Source organism: Oncorhynchus mykiss, chromosome 26, assembly GCF_057628025.1.
Source record: "Oncorhynchus mykiss isolate SJ-2025 chromosome 26, ASM5762802v1, whole genome shotgun sequence".
In the NCBI taxonomy this organism is placed as follows: Eukaryota; Metazoa; Chordata; class Actinopteri; order Salmoniformes; family Salmonidae; genus Oncorhynchus; species Oncorhynchus mykiss.
The window spans coordinates 44,345,333-44,371,870 of record NC_143047.1 but is presented as its reverse complement, the minus strand read 5'-3'; the positions used below and the strand labels follow the sequence as shown (position 1 = coordinate 44,371,870).

Sequence of the window (26,538 nt, the reverse complement as noted above, 5' to 3'; positions counted from 1 at the left end):
ATGTGTTGTTGTGTTAGGAGGAAAGTTCAGTTCATGCTTTAACGGGATGTGACCAGGCTCTGTCTGGTCTGGCTCAGATCTGGGGATTGCTGTGAGGCACATTAAAGGTGTATCACATTAAACCTGCTCCTGTCTCATGTAATCACAAGAGCACAGAGACAAGGTAAAATGTATTTCCCTGTACTGTACCGTTGCTATGAGCTCATCCTTCTACACCCAACTGTAAATCTACATACACATTCACTATCAGTTTTTTTGTGTTACCCAATCGGGTTGCTTTACCAAACTAGATTTTTTTGTAATCTGCAAAATGACAAAATATCTAAACATTTTCTTCAGCTGGCGGGCATTGTAAGATAAATGTCCACTCTCTTTAAGAGAATACAGTATTTGTCTACTTGGGCTGTTGTTAATTACAGGCAGCCCAATTCTGATATTTTGCCCAATTATGGGCAAAATAAATAATCTGATTAGTCAAAGGACCAATTAGTTTTAAAAAAATCTATCAGAATGTTACAATCGCTTTTCTGTTTGGTTTCCTCAACAGGTTGCAACCGATATTTAGCAGCACTATCTATAAAGATCACACCATGGCCATCTGTCATATAAAGTCTGTAAATCTCTAAGACCCTAGAGGGTTAACTACTGTTGACTGTTACAATGGGAGATAAAGCAATGATTATTGCTTTGGGCTTTCTTGTTCGACAGCATGAAAACAAACTGTATTTGCACCAGACAAAAGAACACCTGCTACAGATAATTGTGCCATCACAGCAAAGGCTATTTTTTGGTAAACAGCAGATGATTTATACAGTGGAAAGATTCAGTTTACAATTGTAGTTGAGGGATTGCAACCAGCATTGGAAAAAATAATACTACAAACAATGAATACGAAATCAAGCAGCTATCAGTCACACGTCTCCCCGAAAAACAAACGTGGAGTACAGAGACCCAGGTCACTCCATTCTGCTTTCAACTACCATTCCTCTACATATAATGTGTTGGCTCAAAGACTCTTCTGTCTAGTAATTATTTTGTCCTTCATTGTGGTATGTGTAGGCTTTCAATAAGATACAATCATTACAAAAAAAACTGTGACCACAAAACCTGAAACACACAATATGCCTCAATTCACAGAGGTCTCTGAGGATGTGTAATAGTTCTTGAAAACAGTCTGGTTATTCATCATCCGGAAAAAAAAACCCAGATATACTCAAAGGAGATTTATGTGAATTAAAGACGCCTTGTGATTCCACATTTTCCTAAACAGTAGAGTTTTAAAAAAAATTGAAGACTACATATACAATTATTGCAATATACTTGCAAAATTAATACTTGCTAAATTAGATTAGCCTACTTATGTTCTATAACATTACCGCAACACTGTGCCCTCAGCCACAGGCTATGGAGCCGATTGCTGTCAGTCACACTACATTAAATCCAATGCAGGTCAAAAGATTTAGATTTAACTATGTGCTGCCATCTAGTGGTAACGTATCTACATACACACTCACTCTGCAAGATTCACCAGTGTAATTGTAAACAGGCCCTATATAATGTTGTCTCATGCGCTTACATGTGATATAAAGTGATTGGCTACAGCACTACAATATGATACAAAACTAAATGTATTAAAACGACAATATATCCATTGATTGTAATGGGTATGCCAATACTGTATTTTTAGGGGGTAATGTGGCCATAGGATTCTTGTGTCCATAGTACACAATGTCCTACACAGGAATATAAATAACCAATGTTTGTTTAATTATTTATCATGAAGGATTAGGCTCATTTAAAAGAAGGTCAAATTCACTAGAGAAAAAAACAACACAACGGTGAATGTCAGCCTTATATATATATATATATATATATGTAATCATTTGTTAAAACATTCCATTGCTGTCTTCAACAAATAAATATCAGTGATGAGTTTTGAAGTGTTTGTACATCTCTTGCCTGGACAATCCTTTCCTTATTTTATTTTTGACGTAACGCGTCGGTCCGTATGACGCCGCATCTCTTTGTTGGTCCAGCGGCAGCTGCGCTCATGTTGTTGTAGCTACTCTCTCTCTCCCTGGAAATATTTTTCTCTTTCGAAATATTTCGTCTCTTGTTTTCGTCGCGGCCTGTACACATCCTAGTATCTAGCGTTTGGTATCATACCTTGTCACAATATCAAGTTAAACCGAGTAATGGACTCAGACGAAGGGTACAATTATGAATTCGACGAGGAGGAAGAGGAATGCAGCGAAGACAGCGCCGAGGAGGATCCCGAAGACGACACCCTGGAAGTGGAGTTGGATGATCCTGTTGTGGCCGGTGGAGAACGAGATGAATGTGGGGAGACCGGAGGCAGTGGCCTAGGGCCCGGTCAAGACGAAGAGGATTATCGGTTCGAGGTTTTGACTGCTGAACAGATCCTTCAGCATATGGTCGAGTGTATCAGGGAGGTCAATGATGTCATCCAGGTGAGGTGAAGGAAAGGCCGAGGATGTTGGGTCTCGGTAGGCCGCAAATTGTAAAAACGTAAACAGCTAATTATTTACCGAGTTAGTTTACTGTCCATCACAAACAATCGTAGGTGACTGTAAGCCTCAACGTATGTTAGCCTGTTTGTTAGCTAACCTTACCTAACTAGTTACAAACTACCGTTAGTAACGTTACCTTAGTTTAGGTACTGTAGCTAAATTACTCCGACTTCCATTTCAACAAACTGTTACTGTAGCTAACCAGCTAACTAAATTAATGGTATCTGTCTGGTAGGGAAGCTGACAAAATGTTTTCTCTTTAGTTGAGTCAATTAAGGTTAGCTAACGAACCAATAACACATCATGTTATATCTCTTGAATGACTAGTGCGCCTGGTTCAACGAGATATAAGTGAGTTGTCAACTCTGCCAAGATGCTGACCCAACTAGCTACAGTAAGATGAAGTCAAAAAATAAATAATAATAACTATTAGACCCAGCCAGAAAAGCTAGCTAGTTTGGCTAGTCATCTGTGTCATTTGCCTACAACGTAGCTATTACAACACTGTCATCAACAGTATTTGTCTACTATCATGGCATCAAAATGGCGAAGTAGCTAACGTTACTGAGCTATTTAGTTTTTTGTTGAAATCCTATCCGCCCCCCCTGTGTGTCCATAGTTTCACCTGGATTATCAACTAGCTCACTTTGCTATCTTTACTTTCCACTGTCTGGTTTTTTTGAGGCCTGTGCGCCTGAAACAACATGGCCGAACCTTGATTCCCACTTCTGTCAGCCACTGAGTTTGTCTGCAATGAATTGCAGATTTATTTTTAAATATATAAATCCTATTATTAGACACATTTTGAACAATAATAGCCTTATTTTGTCTGTGTAACTGACATGACCGTACTGCTAGTTACCGGTTAGTGTATTATAATCCAATGCTAAATAGCTTGCTAGTTAAGTGGCTGTCTTTTAAACAAAGTTATGAAGCTTTCCCGGAGGCCATATAAATGTGTATTTTTGCCTCCTCATTTTTTTGTTACTCTTCTCTAGAACCCTGCAACGATAACAAGAATACTTCTTAGTCACTTCAATTGGGACAAAGAGAAACTGATGGAAAGGTTAGTCGTGACATTGGCTCTTGTATGATTTGTTGTAAAAAAACAGTGTAATCCTCTTGGCTCTATTAGTGCCATCATTGTGTTAGGTTAGGTGGTCTGTTGAATGGCCATATGGTCTGGTATTAAATATGAATAGACAGCATTACACAAGGAAATTGAATTGATCAAATTAATTGTCTGTTTACCAATTTTACTGCAGGCCCTTTTTAATGCTCAGTTTGCACTATGTCCAATAGTTAAAAGTCCCGAGATCTGGCACAGGTTTCGCCTTTGTCTTGGTGCTCTAGTTTGGCTATGACTTATTGCCTTTCTATGTAACCGTTTGTTCTAGCATGACCTAAAGACCCTATTCTAGTGAATAATACACCAGCCAATTAAAGTAGCGTGTTTCCCAGCCAGTGATGACATGTCTTCTCTCACTAGATATTTTGATGGGAACCTTGACAAATTGTTCTCGGAATGCCATGTCATCAACCCCAGTAAGAAGTCGAGGACGCGGCTGATGAACACGAGGTCCTCTGCTCAGGATCTTCCCTGTCAGATCTGCTACCTGAACTACCCAAACTCGGTCAGTACCCTACTCTGAAGGGAGAGATGCACAACTCCCTATCCGCTAGGCAGTAGTGTACATCTGAAAGGATCAGGACATGCCAAGTCAGATCTCCTACCTGAACTACCCAAACTCAGTCAGTCAGTATTATGAAGGGAGACACCCCCTAGCCTCTAACCCTTACCCCCTAGCCGCTAACCCATACCCCCTAGCCGCTAACCCATACCCCCTAGCCGCTAACCCATACCCCCTAGCCTCTAACCCTTACCCCCCTAGCCTCTAACCCTTACCCCCTAGCCTCTAACCCTTACCCCCTAGCCGCTAACCCTTACACCCTAGCCGCTAACCCTTACCCCCTAGTCTCATACCCTTACCCCCTAGACTCCAACCCGCTAACCCTTACCCCCGAGCCTCTAACCCTTACCCCCGAGCCTCTAACCCTTACCCCCTAGCCGCTAACCCTTACACCCTAGCCGCTAACCCTTACCCCCTAGTCTCATACCCTTACCCCCTAGACTCCAACCCGCTAACCCTTACCCCCGAGCCTCTAACCCTTACCCCCTAGCCGCTAACCCTTACACCCTAGCCTCTAACCCTTACACCCTAGCCGCTAACCCTTACCCCCTAGCCTCTAACCCTTACCCCCGAGCCTCTAACCCTTACCCCCTAGCCGCTAACCCTTACACCCTAGCCGCTAACCCTTACACCCTAGCCGCTAACCCTTACCCCCTAGCCTCATACCCTTACCCCCTAGACTCTAACCCGCTAACCCTTACCCCCTAGCCTCTTACCCTTACCCCCTAGCCTCTTACCCTTACCCCCTAGCCTCTTACCCTTACCCCCTAGCCTCATACCCTTACCCCCTAGCCTCTTACCCCCTAGACTCTAAGCCACTAACCCTTACCTCCTAGCCGCTAACCCTTACCCCCTAGCCGCTAACCCTTACCCCCTAGCCTCTTACCTGCTAACCCTTACCCCCTAGCCTCTTACCCGCTAACCCATGCCCCCTAGCCGCTAACCCTTACCCCCTAGCCTCTTACCCGCTAACCCATACCCCCTAGCCTCTAACCCATACCCCCTAGCCTCTAACCCATACCCCCTAGCCTCTTACCCTTACCCCAAGCCTCTTACCCGCTAACCCATACCCCCTAGCCTCTAACCTATGCCCCCTAGCCTCTTACCCTTACCCCCTAGCCTCTTACCCGCTAACCCATACCCCCTAGCCTCTAACCCATACCCATACCCCCTAGCCTCTAACCCATACCCCCTAGCCTCTAACCCTTACCCCCAAGCCTCTTACCCTTACCCCCTAGCCTCTATGACTGAATCTTCATCTTCCTCTCCCACAGTACTTCACTGGCCTGGAGTGTGGACACAAGTTCTGCATGCAGTGTTGGGGTGACTACTTGACTACCAAAATCATTGAGGAGGGGATGGGACAGGTAAGCACCACAAACACCTTTTTGTTTAACCAGAGAAAAGACCCTTACGGTAAGAAACCCTTGGTGGGCGGGGCCTGGCAAGAGGTCAGCAGGAAGTAGTCAAGAAGAAAGCAATGCAATAGCACAGACAAAACGTTAATACAATGACCTTTGACCAAGCGCTTATTCATACATACATACATACATACATTCATACACACAGCATGTATGTATGTATCGTTACCATGGACTGTAAACTCTTATTCTGACTCAGGAAAAGCAATCATTGGGCTTTTTGTTGAGATGTGAAAAAATCTCACCATGTTTCCTTTCTCTTTTTTTTAGACAATTTCCTGCCCAGCTCACAGCTGTGATATATTGGTGGACGACAACACAGTCATGTAAGTGTTACGTCTCTTTACATTCCACAGCAGGTAGACTAGCGGTTACAGCGTTGGGACAGTCACTGAAAGGTTGCTGGTTTCCAAATACCCGCGCCGTCAAGATGAACAATCTGTCTGTGCCCTTGAGCAAGACACTTAACCCCGATTTGCTCCAGGGGCTCCTTACTACTATGGAGGACCCTGTAAAAACCAACACATTTCATTGCGTCTATCCGCTCTTTGACAGTAAAGCCTTTTATATTTATTATTATTATTATGTTTCAACATTACATACACGCTGCTAGTTCTACATGCTGCTAGTTCTACATGCTGCTAGTTCTACACGCTGCTAGTTCTACACGCTGCTAGTTCTACACGCTGCTAGTTCTACACGCTGCTAGTTCTACACGCTGCTAGTTCTACACGCTGCTAGTTCTACACGCTGCTAGTTCTACACGCTGCTAGTTCTACACGCTGCTAGTTCTACACGCTGCTAGTTCTACACGCTGCTAGTTCTACATGCTGCTAGTTCTACACGCTGCTAGTTCTGCACGCTGCTAGTTCTACACGCTGCTAGTTCCTACACGCTGCTAGTTCTACATGCTGCTAGTTCTACATGCTGCTAGTTCTACACGCTGCTAGTTCTACACGCTGCTAGTTCCTACACGCTGCTAGTTCTACACGCTGCTAGTTCCTACACGCTGCTAGTGTTCCTACACGCTGCTAGTGTTCCTACACGCTGCTAGTTCTGCACGCTGCTAGTTCTACGCGCTGCTAGTTCTACACGCTGCTAGTTCTACACGCTGCTAGTTCTGCACGCTGCTAGTTCTACACGCTGCTAGTTCTGCACGCTGCTAGTTCTGCACGCTGCTAGTTCTGCACGCTGCTAGTTCCTGCACGCTGCTAGTTCTACACGCTGCTAGTTCTGCACGCTGCTAGTTCTACACGCTGCTAGTTCTACACGCTGCTAGTTCCTACACGCTGCTAGTTCTACACGCTGCTAGTTCTACACGCTGCTAGTTCTACACGCTGCTAGTTCTACACGCTGCTAGTTCTGCACGCTGCTAGTTCTGCACGCTGCTAGTTCTACACGCTGCTAGTTCTGCACGCTGCTAGTTCCTGCACGCTGCTAGTTCCTGCACGCTGCTAGTTCTACATGCTGCTAGTTTACATGCTGCTAGTTCTACACGCTGCTAGTTCCTACACGCTGCTAGTTCTACACGCTGCTTGTTCTACACGCTGCTAGTTCCTACACGCTGCTAGTTCTACACGCTGCTAGTTCTACACGCTGCTAGTTCTACACGCTGCTAGTTCTACACGCTGCTAGTTCTACACGCTGCTAGTTCCTACACGCTGCTAGTTCTACATGCTGCTAGTTCTACACGCTGCTAGTTCCTACACGCTGCTAGTTCTACACGCTGCTAGTTCTACACGCTGCTAGTTCTACATGCTGCTAGTTCTACACGCTGCTAGTTCCTACACGCTGCTAGTTCTACACGCTGCTAGTTCTACACGCTGCTAGTTCTACACGCTGCTAGTTCTACACGCTGCTAGTTCCTACACGCTGCTAGTTCTACACGCTGCTTGTTCTACATGCTGCTAGTTCTACACGCTGCTTGTTCTACACGCTGCTAGTTCCTACACGCTGCTAGTTCTACACGCTGCTAGTTCTACACGCTGCTAGTTCTACACGCTGCTAGTTCTACACGCTGCTTGTTCTACACGCTGCTAGTTCTACATGCTGCTAGTTCTACACGCTGCTTGTTCTACATGCTGCTAGTTCCTACACGCTGCTTGTTCTACATGCTGCTTGTTCTACATGCTGCTAGTTCTACATGCTGCTAGTTCCACATGCTGCTAGTTCCTACACGCTGCTTGTTCCTACACGCTGCTTGTTCTACACGCTGCTAGTTCCTACACGCTGCTAGTTCCTACACGCTGCTAGTTCCTACACGCTGCTAGTTCCTACACGCTGCTTGTTCTACACGTGAGAGTTGAAGATGTAGAGTAGCAGATGAGTTTTTATAAATCACCATTTTTTTTGTATTTGTTCAAATCCACTACATTTGAATTATCATTTGAAAACCACATTATTTTCCTATAGGAGACTGATCACAGAGTCCAAGGTGAAGTTGAAGTACCAACACTTGATTACCAATAGTTTTGTAGAGGTAAGCTGTGTAATGTTCTTCATTGATTTTATATATATATATATATATATATATACACACACACACACACACACACACACACAGCATATTGTGCTTTATGTGGAGATGTCTGTACTCTAAAATACAATGTAGCCGTTTTCCATGTAAGCCTAGCTGTGAGAATATTGAATCTGTTCTTCAGATGATAGATAATCTCGCCTGTTTGGGAGAAGAGGAGGATCGGCATGTAATTCCTTCTGCTTTTGTATCCCACTTCTTATGTTCCTGTCCTCTCGTCCTCAGTGCAATCGGCTGTTAAAATGGTGCCCGGCGCCAGACTGTCATCACGTAGTCAAAGTCCAGTACCCAGATGCTAAGCCTGTGAGATGCACATGTGGCCGGCAGTTCTGGTAAGAGACAAGCCATACTGTGACTTAGATTCCCTGCTTATTGGTTTTGTTTTTTTGTTGTATATCACACGTTCTCTGGCATGTAAAAGACCATCTTACCACTAATACTCACACAGAAGACGTCTTGATTTTATTCACACACTGTTCTCAAAAACGCATGATGAAATCTCCTGCCGTTGTCACACAAATGGAATCCTATAATTAAAAAAAGGCATTGATTTTAATGGTTACATGTGGATCTTTATTTCAACCCCATTCATTTGCAGCTTCAATTGTGGCGAGAACTGGCATGATCCCGTCAAGTGTAAGGTATGTCACAACCGAGTCTAAATTCAACCCTCCCTGTCAGTGGTAATGTAATAGTGGTCAGACGCAGGCCACAAAAACAACTCTAGCCCTTACCCCATATACATTTAATGTACTGTAGATCTGACAGGATAGGTGGTGGTAGCTTCACCTTGTCCCCTGACGGTGGTGGTAGCTTCACCTTGTCCCCTGACAGGATAGGTGGTGGTAGCTTCACCTTGTCCCCTGACAGGATAGGTGGTGGTAGCTTCACCTTGTCCCCTGACAGGATAGGTGGTGGTAGCTTCACCTTGTCCCCTGACAGGATAGGTGGTGGTAGCTTCACCTTGTCCCCTGACAGGATAGGTGGTGGTAGCTTCACCTTGTCCCCTGACAGGATAGGTGGTGGTAGCTTCACCTTGTCCCCTACCAGGATAGGTGGTGGTAGCTTCACCGTGTCCCCTGACAGGATAGGTGGTGGTAGCTTCACCTCCCCTGACAGGATAGGTGGTGGTAGCTTCACCTTGTCCCCTGACGGTGGTGGTAGCTTCACCTTGTCCCCTGATAGGATAGGTGGTGGTAGCTTCACCTTGTCCCCTGACAGGATAGGTGGTGGTAGCATCACCTTGTCCCCTGACAGGATAGGTGGTGGTAGCGTCACCTTTTCCCTGACAGGATAGGTGGTGGTAGCGTCATCTTGTCCCCTGACAGGATAGGTGGTGGTAGCTTCACCTTGTCCCCTGATAGGATAGGTGGTGGTAGCTTCACCTTGTCCCCTGACAGGATAGGTGGTGGTAGCTTCACCTTGTCCCCTACCAGGATAGGTGGTGGTAGCTTCACCTTGTCCCCTGACAGGATAGGTGGTGGTAGCTTCACCTTGTCCCCTGACAGGATAGGTGGTGGTAGCTTCACCTTGTCCCCTGATAGGATAGGTGGTGGTAGCTTCACCTTGTCCCCTACCAGGATAGGTGGTGGTAGCTTCACCTTGTCCCCTGACAGGATAGGTGGTGGGAGCCTCACCTTGTCCCCTGACAGGATAGGTGGTGGTAGCTTCACCTTGTCCCCTGACAGGATAGGTGGTGGTAGCCTCACCTTGTCCCCTGACAGGATAGGTGGTGGTAGCTTCACCTTGTCCCCTGATAGGATAGGTGGTGGTAGCTTCACCTTGTCCCCTGATAGGTGGTGGTAGCTTCACCTTGTCCCCTGACAGGATAGGTGGTGGTAGCTTCACCTTGTCCCCTGACAGGATAGGTGGTGGTAGCTTCACCTTGTCCCCTGACAGGATAGGTGGTGGTAGCTTCACCTTGTCCCTTGACAGGATAGGTGGTGGTAGCTTCACCTTGTCCCTTGACAGGATAGGTGGTGGTAGCTTCACCTTGTCCCCTGACAGGATAGGTGGTGGTAGCTTCACCTTGTCCCCTGATAGGATAGGTGGTGGTAGCTTCACCTTGTCCCCTGACAGGATAGGTGGTGGTAGCTTCACCTTGTCCCCTGACAGGATAGGTGGTGGTAGCTTCACCTTGTCCCCTGACAGGATAGGTGGTGGTAGCTTCACCTTGTCCCCTGACAGGATAGGTGGTGGTAGCTTCACCTTGTCCCTTGACAGGATAGGTGGTGGTAGCTTCACCTTGTCCCCTGACAGGATAGGTGGTGGTAGCTTCACCTTGTCCCCTGACAGGATAGGTGGTGGTAGCTTCACCTTGTCCCCTGACAGGATAGGTGGTGGTAGCTTCACCTTGTCCCCTACCAGGATAGGTGGTGGTAGCTTCACCTTGTCCCCTACCAGGATAGGTGGTGGTAGCTTCACCTTGTCCCCTACCAGGATAGGTGGTGGTAGCTTCACCTTGTCCCCTGACAGGATAGGTGGTGGTAGCTTCACCTTGTCCCCTACCAGGATAGGTGTTGGTAGCTTCACCTTGTCCCCTGATGGTGGTGGTAGCTTCACCTTGTCCCCTGATGGTGGTGGTAGCTTCACCTTGTCCCCTGACAGGATAGGTAGAATGGTCACCATATTGCTTATCCTTTCAGTTCTCCACTAGTGACGATGGGTTGGTTCTAGACTGGGCCCTAGTCTACACATTCATGGTCAGTGGTAAAGTGTGCTTGGGACAGAGGTCCCCTGACATTAACATAGTTAAACTGTAATATTATCAAACCAAGATTGGTGACTTTGAACTTGTTGTATTGAATCTCTTTGTTGTAATCTTTCAGTGGTTGAGGAAATGGATCAAGAAGTGTGACGATGACAGCGAGACGTCTAACTGGATCGCAGCCAATACAAGGGTATTTAAAAAGGCTTTAGCTCTAAATACAATCCTGGTCTGTTTTTTTTATGGATCACTTGTGTGTCCTTCCCACGAAACCAGGTAGATTTGTATTTTGAGGATCTCTTTAAGCATTTTTAGGACTGGTTTCCCCCAGACACAGATTACGCCCTATTCCTGGACTAAAAAAGCATTCTCTGTGGATATTCTAGGCTTAATCTGTGTCAGGGAAACTGGCTCTTACATGTTGCTCTATAGTGCTGCCGCTGTGCGAACGATGGACGATGTTACTGAGCCCCCATCTCTGCTTGGCCATCTGTCCCTCAGGAGTGCCCCAAATGCCACGTGACCATTGAGAAGGACGGCGGCTGCAACCACATGGTGTGTCGGAACCAGAGCTGCAAGGCAGAGTTCTGCTGGGTCTGCCTGGGGCCCTGGGAACCACACGGCTCTGCCTGGTGGGTGGGTGGGGGATCTACCTCCTACTGACTAGTGCTATTTCACTGGAAGTCTATGGGTATCTGGGCGGCAGCGTAGCCTAGTGGTTGGGCGTGTAACCGGAAGGTTGCAAGTTCAAATCCCCGAGCTGACAAGGTACAAATCTGTCGTTCTGCCCCTGAACAGGCAGTTAACCCCACTGTTCATGCTAGGCCGTCATAGAAAATAAGAATTTGTTCTTAACTGACTTGCCTAGTTAAATAAAGGTTCAAAAAAAATATATATATAAAAATCTGCTAGCATGCTAGTAAGATACCCATAGACTTGCAGTAATGAGCATTGGCTCGTGAAACTACCTCTAACTTCCTTCATACTGGCCACAGAAACATAAAAAAGGTATTGGCGAGTTCATCTGACTCTGGGGGGGAAGATACATTCCCTTTTAGATTCCATTATTGTCCTTCTGCTTTATCCCAACACCCCAGAAAGACACATACTGCCTTACTTGGGTGCCCGTGGAGAAGTTGTTGTGGGTGGGGGGGGGGGGGGGTTAGGTGCCTTGATCAAGGCAGGTGAAGGCATCTAGGACTTGTTGCTAGCACCTCTCCTGTTAAAAGCTCACTTCCGGACAGATTTTCTGTCAGACCCGGGATTCAAACTGGCATCCCTCCGGTTGCTGTCGGTCTTTGTTGCTGTAATAATGAAGGATGCTACAACTACACTGCTCAAAAAAATAAAGGGAACACTAAAATAACACATCCTAGATCTGAATGAATGAAATATTCTTATTAAATACTTTTTTCTTTACATAGTTGAATGTGCTGACAACAAAATCACACAAAAATTATCAATGGAAATCAAATTTATGAACCCATGGAGGTCTGGATTTGGAGTCACACTCAAAATTAAAGTGGAAAACCACACTACAGGCTGATCCAACTTTGATGTAATGTCCTTAAAACAAGTCAAAATGGGGCTCAGTAGTGTGTGTGGCCTCCAGCCACATGAGGTCTAGCATTGTCTTGCGTTAGGAGGAACCCAGGGCCAACCACACCAGAATATGGTCTCACAAGGGGTCTGAGGATCTCATCTCGGTACCTAATGGCAGTCAGGCTACCTCTGGCGAGCACATGGAGGGCTGTGCGGCCCCCCAAAGAAATGCCACCCCACACCATGACTGACCCACCGCCAAACCGGTCATGCTGGAGGATGTTGCAGGCAGCAGAACGTTCTCCACGGCGTCTCCAGACTCTCACATCTGTCACGTGCTCAGTATGAACCTGCTTTCATCTGTGAAGATGAAAGCAGGGTGCCAGTGGCGAATTTGCCAATCTTGGTGTTCTCTGGCAAATGCCAAATGTCCTGCACGGTGTTGGGCTGTAAGCACAACCCCCACCTGTGGACGTCGGGCCCTCATACCACCATCATGGAGTCTGTTTCTGATCGTTTGAGCAGACACATGCACATTTGTGGCCTGCTGGAGGTCATTTTGCAGGGCTCTGGCAGTGCTCCTCCTGCTCCTCCTTGCACAAAGGCGGAGGTAGCGGTCCTGCTGCTGGGTTGTTGCCCTCCTACGGCCTCCTCCACGTCTCCTGATGTACTGGCCTGTCTCCTGGTAGCACCTCCGTGCTCTGGACACTACGCTGACAGACACAGCAAACCTTCTTGCCACAGCTCGCATTGATGAGGTGCACTACCTGAGCCACTTGTGTGGGTTGTAGACTCCGTCTCATGCCACCACTAGAGTGAAAGCACCGCCAGTATTCAAAAGTGACCAAAACATCAGCCAGGAAGCATAGGAACTGAGCAGTCGTCTGTGGTCACCACCTGCAGAACCACTCCTTTATTGGGGGTGTCTTGCTAATTGCCTATAATTTCCACCTGTTGTCTATTCCATTGGCACAACAGCATGTGAAGTGTATTGTCAATCAGTGTTGCTTCCTAAGTGGACAGTTTGATTTGACAGAAGTGTGATTGACTTGGAGTTACATTGTGTTGTTTAAGTGTTCCCTTTATTTTTTTGAGCAATGTATATTGGGACTAAAATGTTTTTTTTCTCCTCTCACTAATTCCTAGCTCTGTGTTTATTGTAGGTACAACTGCAACCGCTACAATGAGGATGATGCCAAGGCAGCGAGGGACGCCCAAGAGGTAACAGTGAGTCATGGTGTCTTTAGTGTTCCTCACTGTAGACTAGAATCACAACACAGTCCTGGTCTTTGTTGACCATCATGTATAATGACATATTTCCTCATTCCCACAACAGTTCAGTGACGGTGTAGTGGTGGCTATGCTAGTGGTGGCTATGCTAGTGGTGGCTATGCTAGTGGTGGTGTACTAGTGGTGGCTATGCTAGTGGTGGCTATGCTAGTGGTGGCTATGCTAGTGGTGGCTATGCTAGTGGTGGTGTACTAGTGGTGGCTATGCTAGTGGTGGTGTACTAGTGGTGGCTATGCTAGTGGTGGCTATGCTAGTGACGGTGTAGTGGTGGCTATGCTAGTGGTGGCTATGCTAGTGATGGTGTAGTGGTGGCTATGCTAGTGGTGGCTATGCTAGTGGCGGTGTAGTGGTGGCTATGCTAGTGATGGTGTAGTGGTGGCTATGCTAGTGATGGTGTAGTGGTGGCTATGCTAGTGATGGTGTACTAGTGGTGGCGTACTAGTGGTGGCTATGCTAGTGACGGTGTAGTGGTGGCTATGCTAGTGACGGTGTAGTGGTGGCTATGCTAGTGGTGGTGTACTAGTGGTGGCTATGCTAGTGACGGTGTAGTAGTGGTGGCTATGCTAGTGACGGTGTAGTAGTGGTGGCTATGCTAGTGACGGTGTAGTAGTGGTGGCTATGCTAGTGACGGTGTAGTGGTGGCTATGCTAGTGGTGGTGTACTAGTGGTGGCTATGCTAGTGACGGTGTACTAGTGGTGGCGTACTAGTGGTGGTGTACTAGTGGTGGCTATGCTAGTGACGGTGTAGTGGTGGCTATGCTAGTGGTGGTGTACTAGTGGTGGCTATGCTAGTGACGGTGTACTAGTGGTGGCGTACTAGTGACGGTGTAGTAGTGGTGGCTATGCTAGTGACGGTGTAGTAGTGGTGGCTATGCTAGTGACGGTGTAGTAGTGGTGGCTATGCTAGTGACGGTGTACTAGTGGTGGCTATGCTAGTGACGGTGTACTAGTGGTGGCTATGCTAGTGGTGGCGTACTAGTGGTGGCTATGCTAGTGACGGTGTACTAGTGGTGGCTATGCTAGTGGTGGTGTACTAGTGGTGGCTATGCTAGTGACGGTGTACTAGTGGTGGCGTACTAGTGGTGGCTATGCTAGTGACGGTGTAGTAGTGGTGGCTATGCTAGTGACGGTGTACTAGTGGTGGCTATGCTAGTGACGGTGTACTAGTGGTGGCTATGCTAGTGACGGTGTAGTGGTGGCTATGCTAGTGACGGTGTAGTGGTGGCGTACTAGTGGTGGCTATGCTAGTGACGGTGTACTAGTGGTGGCTATGCTAGTGACGGTGTACTAGTGGTGGCTATGCTAGTGACGGTGTAGTGGTGGCTATGCTAGTGACGGTGTAGTGGTGGCGTACTAGTGGTGGCTATGCTAGTGACGGTGTACTAGTGGTGGCGTACTAGTGACGGTGTACTAGTGGTGGCTATGCTAGTGACGGTGTAGTGGTGGCTATGCTAGTGACGGTGTACTAGTGGTGGCGTACTAGTGGTGGCTATGCTAGTGGTGGGTGGGTGTGCTAGTGGTGGGTGGGTGGGCTAGTGGTGGGTGGGTGGGCTAGTAGTGGGAGGGTGTGCTAGTAGTGGGGGGTTTGGCTAGTAGTGGGGGGGGGGGGGCTAGTAGTGGGGGGTTGGGCTAGTAGTGGGGGGTTGGGCTAGTGTTGGGTGGATGGGCTAGTAGTGGGGAGGGTGGGCTAGTAGTGGGGAGGGTGGGCTAGTAGTGGGGAGGGTGGGCTAGTAGTGGGGGGGGGTGGGCTAGTAGTGGGGGGGGTGGGCTAGTGTTGGGTGGATGGGCTAGTAGTGGGGGGGGTGGGCTAGTAGTGGGGGGGTGGGCTAGTGTTGGGTGGATGGGCTAGTAGTGGGGGGGGTGGGCTAGTAGTGGGGGGGGTGGGCTAGTAGTGGGGGGGTGGGCTAGTAGTGGGGGGGGGTGGGCTAGTAGTGGGGGGGGTGGGCTAGTAGTGGGGGGGTGGGCTAGTGTTGGGTGGATGGGCTAGTAGTGGGGGGGGTGGGCTAGTAGTGGGGGGGGTGGGCTAGTAGTGGGGGGGGTGGGCTAGTAGTGGGGGGGGTGGGCTAGTAGTGGGGGGTGGGCTAGTAGTGGGGGGGGTGGGCTAGTAGTGGGGGGGGTGGGCTAGTAGTGGGGGGGTGGGCTAGTAGTGGGGGGGGTGGGCTAGTAGTGGGGGGGTGGGCTAGTAGTGGGGGGGTGGGCTAGTAGTGGGGGGGATGGGCTAGTAGTGGGGGGGGTGGGCTAGTAGTGGGGGGGGTGGGCTAGTAGTGGGGGGGGGTGGGCTAGTAGTGGGGGGGGTGGGCTAGTAGTGGGGGGGGGTGGGCTAGTTACAGTTGAAGTCGGACGTTTACATTAGAGGTCGACCGATTATTGGAGGACCAAAAAAAGCCGATACTGTTTTTTTGGTTTTTGTTTGTTTTTGTAATAATGACAATTACAACAATACTGAATGAACACTTCAGTCAGGCTTGTAGGCCTCCTTGCTCACACACGCTTTTTCAGTTCTGCCCACAAGTTTTCTCTGGGATTGAGGTCAAGGCTTTGTGATGGCCACTCCAATACCTTGACTTTGTTGTCCTTAAGCCATTTTGCCACAACTTTGGAAGTATGCTTGGGGTCATTGTCCATTTGGAAGACCCATTTGCGACCAAACTGACTGATGTCTTGAGATGTTGCTTCAATATATCCAAATAATTTTCCTGCCTCATGATGCCATTTATTGTGTGAAGTGCACCAGTCCCTCCTGCAGCAAAGCACCCCCACAACATTATGCTGCCACCCCCGTGCTTCACGGTTGGGATGGTGTTCTTCAACTAGCAGCTAGTGGTGGTGGTGGTGGGTGTGCTGCTATTGGTGGTGGGTGTGCTGCTAGTGGTGGGTGTGCTAGTGATGGTTGTTGTAGTGGTGGTTGTGCTGCTAGTGGAGGTGGTTGTGCTGCTAGCGGGGGTGGCGGTGGTTATGCTAGTAGGGGTGGTGGCGGTGGTTATGCTAGTGGTGGTGGCGGTTATGCTAGTAGCGGTGGTTATGCTAGTGGTGGCGGTGGTTATGCTGTAGAGTGGTTGAAAAACGAGTTTTATTGACTCCAACCTAAGTGTATGTAAACTTAAGACTTTAACTGTCTGCTGTGCTAGTTATGGTGTGCTGGTGGTGGTGGTGCTGCTAGTTATTGTGTTCTAGTGGTGGTGGTGCTGCTAGTTATGGTGTGGTGGTGCTGCTAGTTATGGTGTTCTAGTGGTGGTTGTGCTACTAGTTTTGGGTGTGCTAGTGATGCCAGTTATGGTGTACTAGTGGTGGGTGTGGTGGTGGATGGGTGTGCTGCTAGTGGTGGGTGGGTGTGCTGCTAGTGGTGGGTGGGTGTGCTGCTAGTAGTGGGCGGGTGTGCTCTAGTGGTGGGCGGGTGTGCTGCTAGTGGTGGGTGGGCGGGTGTGCTGCTAGTGGTGGGTGGGCGGGTGTGCTGCTAGTGGTGGGCGGGTGTGCTGCTAGTGGTGGGTGGGTGTGCTGCTAGTGGTGTTGGGTGGGTGGGTGTGCTGATGGTGGTGGGTGGGTGGGTGGGTGGGTGTGCTGATGGTGGTGGGAGTGCTGATGGTGGTGGGTGTGCTGCTAGTGGTGGTGGGTGGGTGTGCTGCTAGTGGTGGTGGGTGGGTGGGTGTGCTGCTAGTGGTGGTGGGTGGGTGGGTGGGTGTGCTGCTAGTGGTGAGTGTGCTGCTAGTGGTGTTGGGAGGGTGGGTGTGCTGCTAGTGGTGTTGGGAGGGTGGGTGTGCTGCTAGCGGTGGGGGGTGTGTGGGTGTGCTGCTAGTGGTGGTGGGTGGTTGGGTGTGCTGCTAGTGGTGGTGGGTGGTTGGGTGTGCTGCTAGTGGTGGGGTGTGCTGCTAGTGGTGGTGGGTGTGCTGCTAATGGTGGGTGTGCTGCTAATGGTGGTGGGTGGTTGTGCTGCTAGCGGTGGGTGGGTGTGCTGCTAGTGGTCGGTGGGTGGGTGGGTGTGCTGCTATTGGTGGTGGGTGGTTGTGCTGCTAGCGGTGGGTGTGGTGGTGGGTGTGCTGCTAGTGGTGGGTGTGCTAGTGATAACCACCGCTACTATACTAGTAGCGGTGGTTATGCTAGTGGCGGTGGTTATGCTAGTAGCGGTGGTTATGCTAGTGGCGGTGGTTATGCTAGTGGCGGTGGTTATGCTAGTGGCGGTGGTTATGCTAGTGGCGGTGGTTATGCTAGTGGCGGTGGTTATGCTAGTGGCGGTGGTTATGCTAGTGGCGGTGGTTATGCTAGTGGCGGTGGTTATGCTAGTGGCGGTGGTTATGCTAGTGGCGGTGGTTATGCTAGTAGCGGTGGTTATGCTAGTGGCGGTGGTTATGCTAGTAGCGGTGGTTATGCTAGTGGCGGTGGTTATGCTAGTAGCGGTGGTTATGCTAGTGGCGGTGGTTATGCTAGTGGTGGTGGTGGTTATGCTAGTGGCGGTGGTTATGCTAGTGGTGGTTATACTAGTGATGATGAGCATGTATAATGATAAACATATTCACCCAGGCTTGATGATTGTTCTAATTTTAAGAGCCAGGCGTTGTCCCTCCTCCTCCTCCTCCTCCAGCGGTCCAGGGCAGCCCTGCAGAGGTACCTGTTCTACTGCAACCGTTACATGAACCACATGCAGTCGCTGCGCTTCGAGCACAAGCTGTACGCCGGGGTCAAGGCCAAGATGGAGGAGATGCAGCATCACAACATGTCCTGGATCGAGGTGCAGTTCCTGAAGAAGGCCGTGGACGTGCTGTGTCAGTGTCGCTCCACACTCATGTTCACCTACGTCTTCGCCTTCTACCTCAAGAAGAACAACCAGTCCATCATCTTTGAGGTAACTTTTCACAGCTATAGTCCTAACCCTTCTACCCAAAACCTTCTACCTCAAGAAGAACAACCAGTCCATCCTCTTTTTGGTAAATTTACAGCTATAGTCCTAACCCTTCTACCTGAAAAAGAACAACCAGTCCCATCTTTGAGGTGAGGGAGGGTAGAGAAGGGAGGGGGGGGTAGAGAAGGGAGAGGGGGGGTAGAGAAGGGAGAGGGGGGGTAGAGAAGGGAGAGGGGGGGTAGAGAAGGGAGAGGGGGGTAGAGAAGGGAGAGGGAGGGTAGAGAAGGGAGGGGGGGGTAGAGAAGGGAGAGGGAGGGTAGAGAAGGGAGGGGGGGGTAGAGAAGGGAGAGGGGGGGTAGAGAAGGTAGAGGGGGGGGGTAGAGAAGGGAGAGGGGGGGTAGAGAAGGGAGAGGGGGGGGGTAGAGAAGGGAGGGGGGGGGGGGGTAGAGAAGGGAGAGGGGGGGGGTAGAGAAGGGAGGGGGGGGGTAGAGAAGGGAGAGGGGGGGGGGGGTAGAGAAGGGAGAGGGGGGGGGGGTAGAGAAGGGAGGGCTACAAGTCAAGGTCTCCTCTTTAAAGTAGTGGCCCTATACTATACACTGAGTTTACGAAACCCAGCAGCGTTGCAGTTCTTGACACACTCAAACCGGTGCGCATGGCACCTACTACCATACCCCGTTCAAAGGCACTTAAATATTTAGTATTTCTCATTCACACTCAATTGCACACATACACACAATCCATGTCTCAGGTCTTAAAAATCCTTCTTTAACCTGACTCCTCCCCTTCATCTACACTGACAATCTTACGCCTGGTCAGCCTGTCACAGAAAGAGCAGGTGTTCTTAATGTTTTGTTCATTCAGTGTATATGCTATGACTGAACCCAAGCGGTCCTCTTTTAGAACAATCAGGCTGACTTGGAGAACGCTACGGAGGTTCTGTCTGGATATCTGGAGCGGGACATCTCCCAGGACTCTCTGCAGGACATCAAACAGAAAGTACAGGACAAGTACAGGTGAGTTCTATACCTGGTATAGATGTCTTTATTATGACAGGAAGTACAGCTGAGTTCAATACCTGGTATAGATGTCTTTTATTATGACAGGAAGTACAGGTGAGTTCTATACCTGGTATAGATGTCTTTATTATGACATGAAGTACAGGTGAGTTCTATACCTGGTATAGATGTCTTTATGGTGACAGGAAGTACAGCTGAGTTCAATACCTGGTATAGATGTCTTTATTATGACATGAAGTACAGGTGAGTTCTATACCTGGTATAGATGTCTTTATTATGACAGGAAGTACAGGTGAGTTCTATACCTGGTATAGATGTCTTTATTATGACAGGAAGTACAGCTGAGTTCTATACCTGCTATAGATGTCTTTATTATGACAGGAAGTACAGCTGAGTTCTATACCTGGTATAGATGTCTTTATTATGACAGGAAGTACAGCTGAGTTCTATACCTGCTATAGATGTCTTTATTATGACAGGAAGTACAGCTGAGTTCTATACCTGGTATAGATGTCTTTATTATGACAGGAAGTACAGCTGAGTTCTATACCTGCTATAGATGTCTTTATTATGAAAGGAAGTATAGATGTCTTTATTATGACAGGAAGTACAGGTGAGTTCTATATGTGATATAGATGTCTTTATTATGACAGGAAGTATAGATGTCTTTATGATGACAGGAAGTACAGCTGAGTTCAATACCTGGTATAGATGTCTTTATTATGACAGGAAGTATAGATGTCTTTATTATGACAGGAAGTACAGCTGAGTTCTATACCTGGTATAGATGTCTTTATTATGACAGGAAGTACAGCTGAGTTCTATACCTGGTATAGATGTCTTTATGATGACAGGAAGTACAGCTGAGTTCTATAGAAGTCATTTTTAAAATGAGCCTTCCTCTCCTCCTCACCTGTTTCCTGTTTCCTGTCCTCCAGATACTGTGAGAGTCGGCGTCGGGTGCTGCTGCAACATGTGCACGAGGGCTATGAGAAGGACCTCTGGGAATACATAGAAGATTAAGGACAGACTCTTTACTAAAAAGAAAAAACCTCTACAGACTAGAGCGCTGATGCAATGCCACGGGGCAGGTTGTTGCTGATCTTCCCAATATTGCATTTTTTTTCTCCTCCTCTTGGGTTTTGTTTAATGGAAAAGTTTAAAATAAATTATATCAAAATAATAAAATAAAAAAAAGTAGAATATTTCTAACATTAATCGTACAACAGTATTGTTTGTAGCAGATTGGATTGTGAGGACAAAAAAAAAAGAACCCCCCCCCCCCCCCCCCGCTTCTCTCAATTGGTCATTGGTCACTATAGTAACATCATCACCCCCCCCCCCCCCCCCTCCCCCACTGTTCAGTTCTCCAGTGATGTATTTTATTTGTTTACTTTTTAAAGTACCCTTGTGTGGGACATGGGTTTGTGTTCAACACAGTCCAACTGTTCAAGCCATGTTGATTAAAATGTGGTCAGATGACATGTAGGGTTTTTTGAATGTTGATTTTGCTGATTGTAAGGTGCTGAACCATGTGGGTTGAACCATGGGGGGAGTGCAGGAAAAAGGAACCGTGTTTTTCAGTTTGTAAATAACACATATGCATGGAACAGCAAGGCCGTTTTCTTTCATTTGTCTTTTCTTTTGTTGTTTTGAAAAATATTTATTATTTTTTTTTCTTCTTTTCAAATATTCAAATATAGTTGCTGTGTAGAAGACAAGTTCGCTCCTGCTTTAAAAGAAAATGTTTTCTTTGTGAGGTTTTTTTTAGAAGCTGTGTAGCTTCACCCAGGAGGACAAGGAAAGAAACAGTTTGAACGAGCGATGAAACTCTGACCGGGTTGCGGTAGCTTTTTGAAAGCAATTCTGACAAAAAACAAAATCCCCCTAAAAAAGGATAGCATGAGGTGAGAGAATGAGACTAAAGAACAAACCATCTTCTTCTTCTTTTTAACAGCACGCCAGACTGTAGTTCAGGTAATACATTGATTTATTCATAGTTGGAATTGAACCTTGCAACCTTCAGAGGTTATCAGCTAATTGCACCTGAGGGGGTTTTGAGAAAGGAACAGAGAATGACTCCACTGTGTCCTAAGTGGCTCCATATTCTCTATATAGTACACTATGGGGCCCTGGTCAATAGTAATGCATTGTATAGGGAATAGAGTGCCGTTTGGGATGAAGGTAATGTCCTGTTTGTTCTAACCCCCCTCCTTCCCTCTTGTTCTTCCATCACCACCCCTCCTCCTGTTTCTCCTTAGAAGTTGTAATTTCCAGATAACACACTACCAACTGTTTCATGAGAGCCAAATTGAGTGACATTCACTCATAAAAAAAATAAACAAATGTATTTCTTTTTTCAGACTTGAGCTTTTCCTCATGGGTTTTTGTTTGCACCTTGGTAACCTGGCAGGCGGTAGGGCACCTTGGTAACCTGGGAGGCGGTAGGGCACCGTGGTAACCTGGGAGGCGGTAGGGCACCGTGGTAACCTGGCAGGCGGTAGGGCACCGTGGTAACCTGGGAGGCGGTAGGGCACCGTGGTAACCTGGCAGGCGGTAGGGCACCGTGGTAACCTGGCAGGCGGTAGGGCACCGTGGTAACCTGGCAGGCGGTAGGGCACCGTGGTAACCTGGGAGGCGGTAGGGCACCGTGGTAACCTGGGAGGCGGTAGGGCACCGTGGTAACCTGGCAGGCGGTAGGGCACCTTGGTAACCTGGGAGGCGGTAGGGCACCTTGGTAACCTGGCAGGCGGTAGGGCACCGTGGTAACCTGGCAGGCGGTAGGGCACCTTGGTAACCTGGGAGGCGGTAGGGCACCGTGGTAACCTGGGAGGCGGTAGGGCACCGTGGTAACCTGGCAGGCGGTAGGGCACCGTGGTAACCTGGGAGGCGGTAGGGCACCGTGGTAACCTGGGAGGCGGTAGGGCACCGTGGTAACCTGGCAGGCGGTAGGGCACCGTGGTAACCTGGCAGGCGGTAGGGCACCGTGGTAACCTGGGAGGCGGTAGGGCACCTTGGTAACCTGGGAGGCGGTAGGGCACCTTGGTAACCTGGGAGGCGGTAGGGCACCTTGGTAACCTGGGAGGCGGTAGGGCACCGTGGTAACCTGGGAGGCGGTAGGGCACCGTGGTAACCTGGGAGGCGGTAGGGCACCGTGGTAACCTGGGAGGCGGTAGGGCACCGTGGTAACCTGGGAGGCGGTAGGGCACCTTGGTAACCTGGGAGGCGGTAGGGCACCTTGGTAACCTGGGAGGCGGTATGTAATTCCCTGAAAGGGCTGTTTTAAACTTGAGTCAGTCAGCATGACTACATGACCTAGTCCCCTAAAGAAGTAGGAACTGTGACAGACCTGGCTGACAAGACGTACCCCATAACCCCTCCCCTTTCTTTATCTGTTGTGTAAAGGAGCATTGTTTTCGATAGCACCATCCAGTTGAGCTATACAAACTGCTTCGTGGGCTTTAAGGAACGAGTCTTGTCCGTCAACTGCATTTCAAAAAAAATAGAAGGACTGAGCATAAAGCAGCGCTGATGTTTTTGAGATGTCTGTTGTTGTAAAGCTTTGGCATCTAGGCTAGACTATGAGAGTGGCGTTTACACTGGTTGCTAGTCTGAAATGCCACCCTATTCCCTATATAGTGCACCACTTTTGACCACAGACCAACGGGGAGTGGAGCACTATAGGAGATAGGCTGTCATTTGGAAAGCAGCCTGGGTCGTACCAACATGGTAACATGATGCCATTTTACCTTCATAACACTTTCCAGTTTTATACGAGCTTACGAGGTCCAAAACGAGACGAACCCGAGCCCAGAGAAGTGGCTGGACTAGTCGCAGTGCTGTCCTCAGTCCAGTGTTTGTTAGAATACATTTCTCAATGCACTGTAGCCCTCGAGAAAGACGAGAGTCTGACGTTGATGTGGCTGACAAGACGGAAACGAAGATTTCTCTTCACCAAAGTGTGAAATCATCTGAAAATACTATTTTTTATCTCTTTGTTTCTGATACTTTCTGTGAAATGGGAAGTTCAGAGACACACAGTTGCTTTCATGTATTATAACCATTCTTACAAACAAAATGTCCTATTTAAATAAATGTCATTCAAAAAGGAAATGTATTTGTTATATGATTTTGTTTCTTTAGACCAAATATAATTAATGCTTGAAACACTTGGCTCCTGTTCACATTCCACCCGCATCAAATATCATAGACCCATAAACACACAGTGCATTCAGGCCCCTTGACTTTTTCCACATTTTGTTACGTTACAGCCTTGTAAAATGTATTCAATTGTTTTTCTCCCCTCAATCTATACACAATACCCCCAATGACATCACAATACCCCATAATGACATCACAATACCCCCTAATGACATCACAATACCCCCTAATGACAAAGCATAAACTAGTTTTTAGACATTTTCAGAAATGTATTAAAAATAAAAAACAAATCACATTTACAATAAGTATTAAGACCCTTTACTCAGTACTTTGTTGAAGCACCCTTTGCAGCGATTACAGCCTTGGGTCTTCATGGGTATGACGCTACAAGCTTGTCACACCTGTATTTGGAGAGTTTCTCCCATTCTTCTCTGCTGATCCTTTCTAGCTCTGTCAGGTTGGATGGGGAGCGTCGCTGCACAGCTATTTTCAGGTCTCCAGAGATGTTTGATCCGGTTCAAGTCCGGACTCTGGCTGGGTCACTCAAGGACATTCGGAGACTTGTCCCGAAGCCACTCCTGCGTTGTCTTGGCTGTGTGCTTAGGATTGCTGTCCTGTTGGAAGGTGAACCTTCGACCCAGTCTGAGGTCCCGAGCGATCTGGAGAAGGAATTCATCAAGGATCTCTCTGTACTTTGCTCTGTTCATCTTTCCCTCGATGCTGACTAGTCTCCCAGTCCCTGCTGCTGAAAAGCATCCCCACAGCATGATGCTGCCACCACCATTCTTCATTGTAGGGATGGTGCCAGGTTTCCTCCAGACGTGATGCTTGGCATTCAGGCCAAATAGTTCAATTGTTTTATCAGACCAGAGAATCTTGTTTCTCAAGGTCTGAATCCTTTCGGTGCCTTTTGGCAAACTCCAAACGGGCTGTAATGTGCCTTTTACTGAGGAGTGGTTTCCGCCTGGCCACAGAGATGGTTGTCCTTCTGGAAGGTTCTCCCATCTCCACAGAGGAGCTCTCAGAGTAACCATCAGATTCTTGGTCACCTCCCTGACCAAGGCCCTTCTCCCCTGATTGCTCAGCTTTAGGAAGTGTCTTGGTAGTTCCAAACTTCTTCCATTTAAGAATGATGGAGGCCACTGTGTGCTTGGGGACATTCAAAGCTGAAGACATTTTTTGCTACCCTTCCCCAGATCTGTGCCTCGACACAATCCTGTCTCTGAGCTCTACGGGCAATTCCTTCGACCTCATGGCTTGGTTTTTGCTCTGACATGCGCTGTCAACTGTGGGACCTTTTATATAGACAGGTGTGTGCCTTTCCAAATCATGTCCAATCAATTGAATGTACCACAGGTGAACTCCAAGTTGTAAAAACATCTCAACGTTTATCAATCGAAACAGGATGCACCTGAGCTCAATTTAAGAATTTTATAGCAAATAGTCTGAATACTTATGTAAATTTAAGGTATATATTATTTGTAATAAATTAGCACATTTATACATCCTGTTTTTGCTTTGTCATTTTGGGGGTATTGTGTGTAGATTGGATCAAAAATAACAAACTCATTTTAGAATAAGGCTGTAATGTAACAAAATGTGGAAAAAGTCAAGGGGCCTGAATACTTTCCGAATGCACCATTCATAGACTCGTAGACCTACAGCATCACAAGTAGGTCAAACTTGATAGTTTGGTGTGCTGGCGCTCTAACCAAGATAATTGTTTGGGGTCTGGACTGTTGATACATGCATCATCTGTCTTGACCTGTATTACTTGCAGTGGTGTGAAGTATTTAAGTAGTACTTTCATGTATTTTTACTTAAGTAGTTTTTGGGGGGTATCTGTACTTTACTATTTTTATATTTATGTCTACTTTTACTTCACTACATTCCTGAAGGAAAATAATGTACTTTTTACTGCATACATTTTCTCTGACACCCAAAAGTACTTGTTACATTTTGAATGTAAAGTGGTCAAAAATCACACACTTATCAAAAGAACATCCCTGGTCATCCCTACTGTCTCTGATCTGGAGGACTCACTAAACAGAGAACATCCCTGGTCATCCCTACTGTCTCTGATCTGGTGGACTCACTAAACAGAGAACATCCCTGGTCATTCCTACTGCCTCTGATCTGGGGGACTAACTAAACAGAGAACATCCCTGGTCATCCCTACTGTCTCTGATCTGGCAGACTCACTAAACAGAGAACATCCCTGGTCATCCCTACTGTCTCTGATCTGGCGGACTCACTAAACAGAGAACATCCCTGGTCATCCCTACTGTCTCTGATCTGGCGGACTCACTAAACAGAGAACATCCCTGGTCATCCCTCCTGTCTCTGAACTGACGGGCTCACTAAACAGAGAACATCCCTGGTCATCCCTACTGTCTCTGATCTGGTGGACTCACTAAACAGAGAACATCCCTGGTCATCCCTACTGCCTCTGATCTGGAGGACTCACTAAACAGAGAACATCCCTGGTCATCCCTACTGCCTCTGATCTGGAGGACTCACTAAACAGAACATCCCTGGTCACCACTACTGCCTCTGATCTGGTGGACTCACTAAACAGAGAACATCCCTGGTCATCCCTACTGTCTCTGATCTGGTGGACTCACTAAACAGAGAACATCCCTGGTCATCCCTACTGACTCTGATCTGGTGGACTCACTAAACAGAGAACATCCCTGGTCACCACTACTGCCTCTGATCTGGTGGACTCACTAAACAGAGAACATCCCTGGTCATCCCTACTGCCTCTGATCTGGTGGACTCACTAAACAGAGAACATCCCTGGTCATCC

The 26,538-nt window shown here is 47.9% G+C and overlaps 2 protein-coding genes across 4 annotated transcripts; one reads left to right on the top strand and one right to left on the bottom strand.

The window, feature by feature from the left end:
- The first annotated feature begins 1,967 nt into the window (after positions 1–1,967).
- LOC110507001 (E3 ubiquitin-protein ligase arih1) lies at positions 1,968–23,676 on the top strand. 3 transcript variants are annotated; one of them, XM_090223231.1, is made up of 14 exons: positions 1,968–2,471; positions 3,530–3,597; positions 4,021–4,165; positions 5,497–5,589; positions 5,914–5,969; positions 8,056–8,122; positions 8,405–8,511; positions 8,778–8,820; positions 11,008–11,079; positions 11,388–11,518; positions 13,592–13,649; positions 18,295–18,555; positions 19,453–19,565; positions 20,507–23,676. In XM_090223231.1, the coding sequence occupies exons 1-14, from the start codon at positions 2,196–2,198 to the stop codon at positions 20,589–20,591; spliced, it is 1,575 nt and encodes a 524-aa protein (XP_090079357.1). In that variant the 5' UTR covers positions 1,968–2,195; the 3' UTR covers positions 20,592–23,676. The 3 variants fall into 3 exon arrangements, with proteins under 3 accessions (XP_090079357.1, XP_090079356.1, XP_090079355.1); XM_090223230.1 differs by having other exon boundaries at positions 1,988–2,471; positions 13,592–13,655; XM_090223229.1 differs by having other exon boundaries at positions 2,002–2,471; positions 18,259–18,555.
- LOC149971485 (uncharacterized) lies at positions 21,117–23,323 on the bottom strand. Its single transcript, XM_090221656.1, has 3 exons — positions 23,318–23,323; positions 22,414–22,814; positions 21,117–22,357 (listed from the first exon to the last, which is right to left on the bottom strand). The coding sequence occupies exons 1-3, from the start codon at positions 23,321–23,323 to the stop codon at positions 21,946–21,948; spliced, it is 819 nt and encodes a 272-aa protein (XP_090077782.1). The 3' UTR covers positions 21,117–21,945.
- Positions 23,677–26,538: the final 2,862 nt, after the last annotated feature.

Excerpts from the sequence above, each read along its gene's own strand:
- LOC110507001 (XM_090223229.1), top strand. The coding sequence starts at position 2,196 with ATGGACTCAGACGAAGGGTACAATTATGAATTCGACGAGGAGGAAGAG. Across the intron at positions 11,519-13,591 it reads GAACCACACGGCTCTGCCTG|GTACAACTGCAACCGCTACA; the intron begins GTGGGTGGGTGG and ends TGTTTATTGTAG. Across the intron at positions 18,556-19,452 it reads ACCAGTCCATCATCTTTGAG|AACAATCAGGCTGACTTGGA; the intron begins GTAACTTTTCAC and ends GTCCTCTTTTAG.
- LOC149971485 (XM_090221656.1), bottom strand. Across the intron at positions 22,358-22,413 it reads CCGCCTGCCAGGTTACCACG|GTGCCCTACCGCCTGCCAGG; the intron begins GTGCCCTACCGC and ends CAGGTTACCAAG.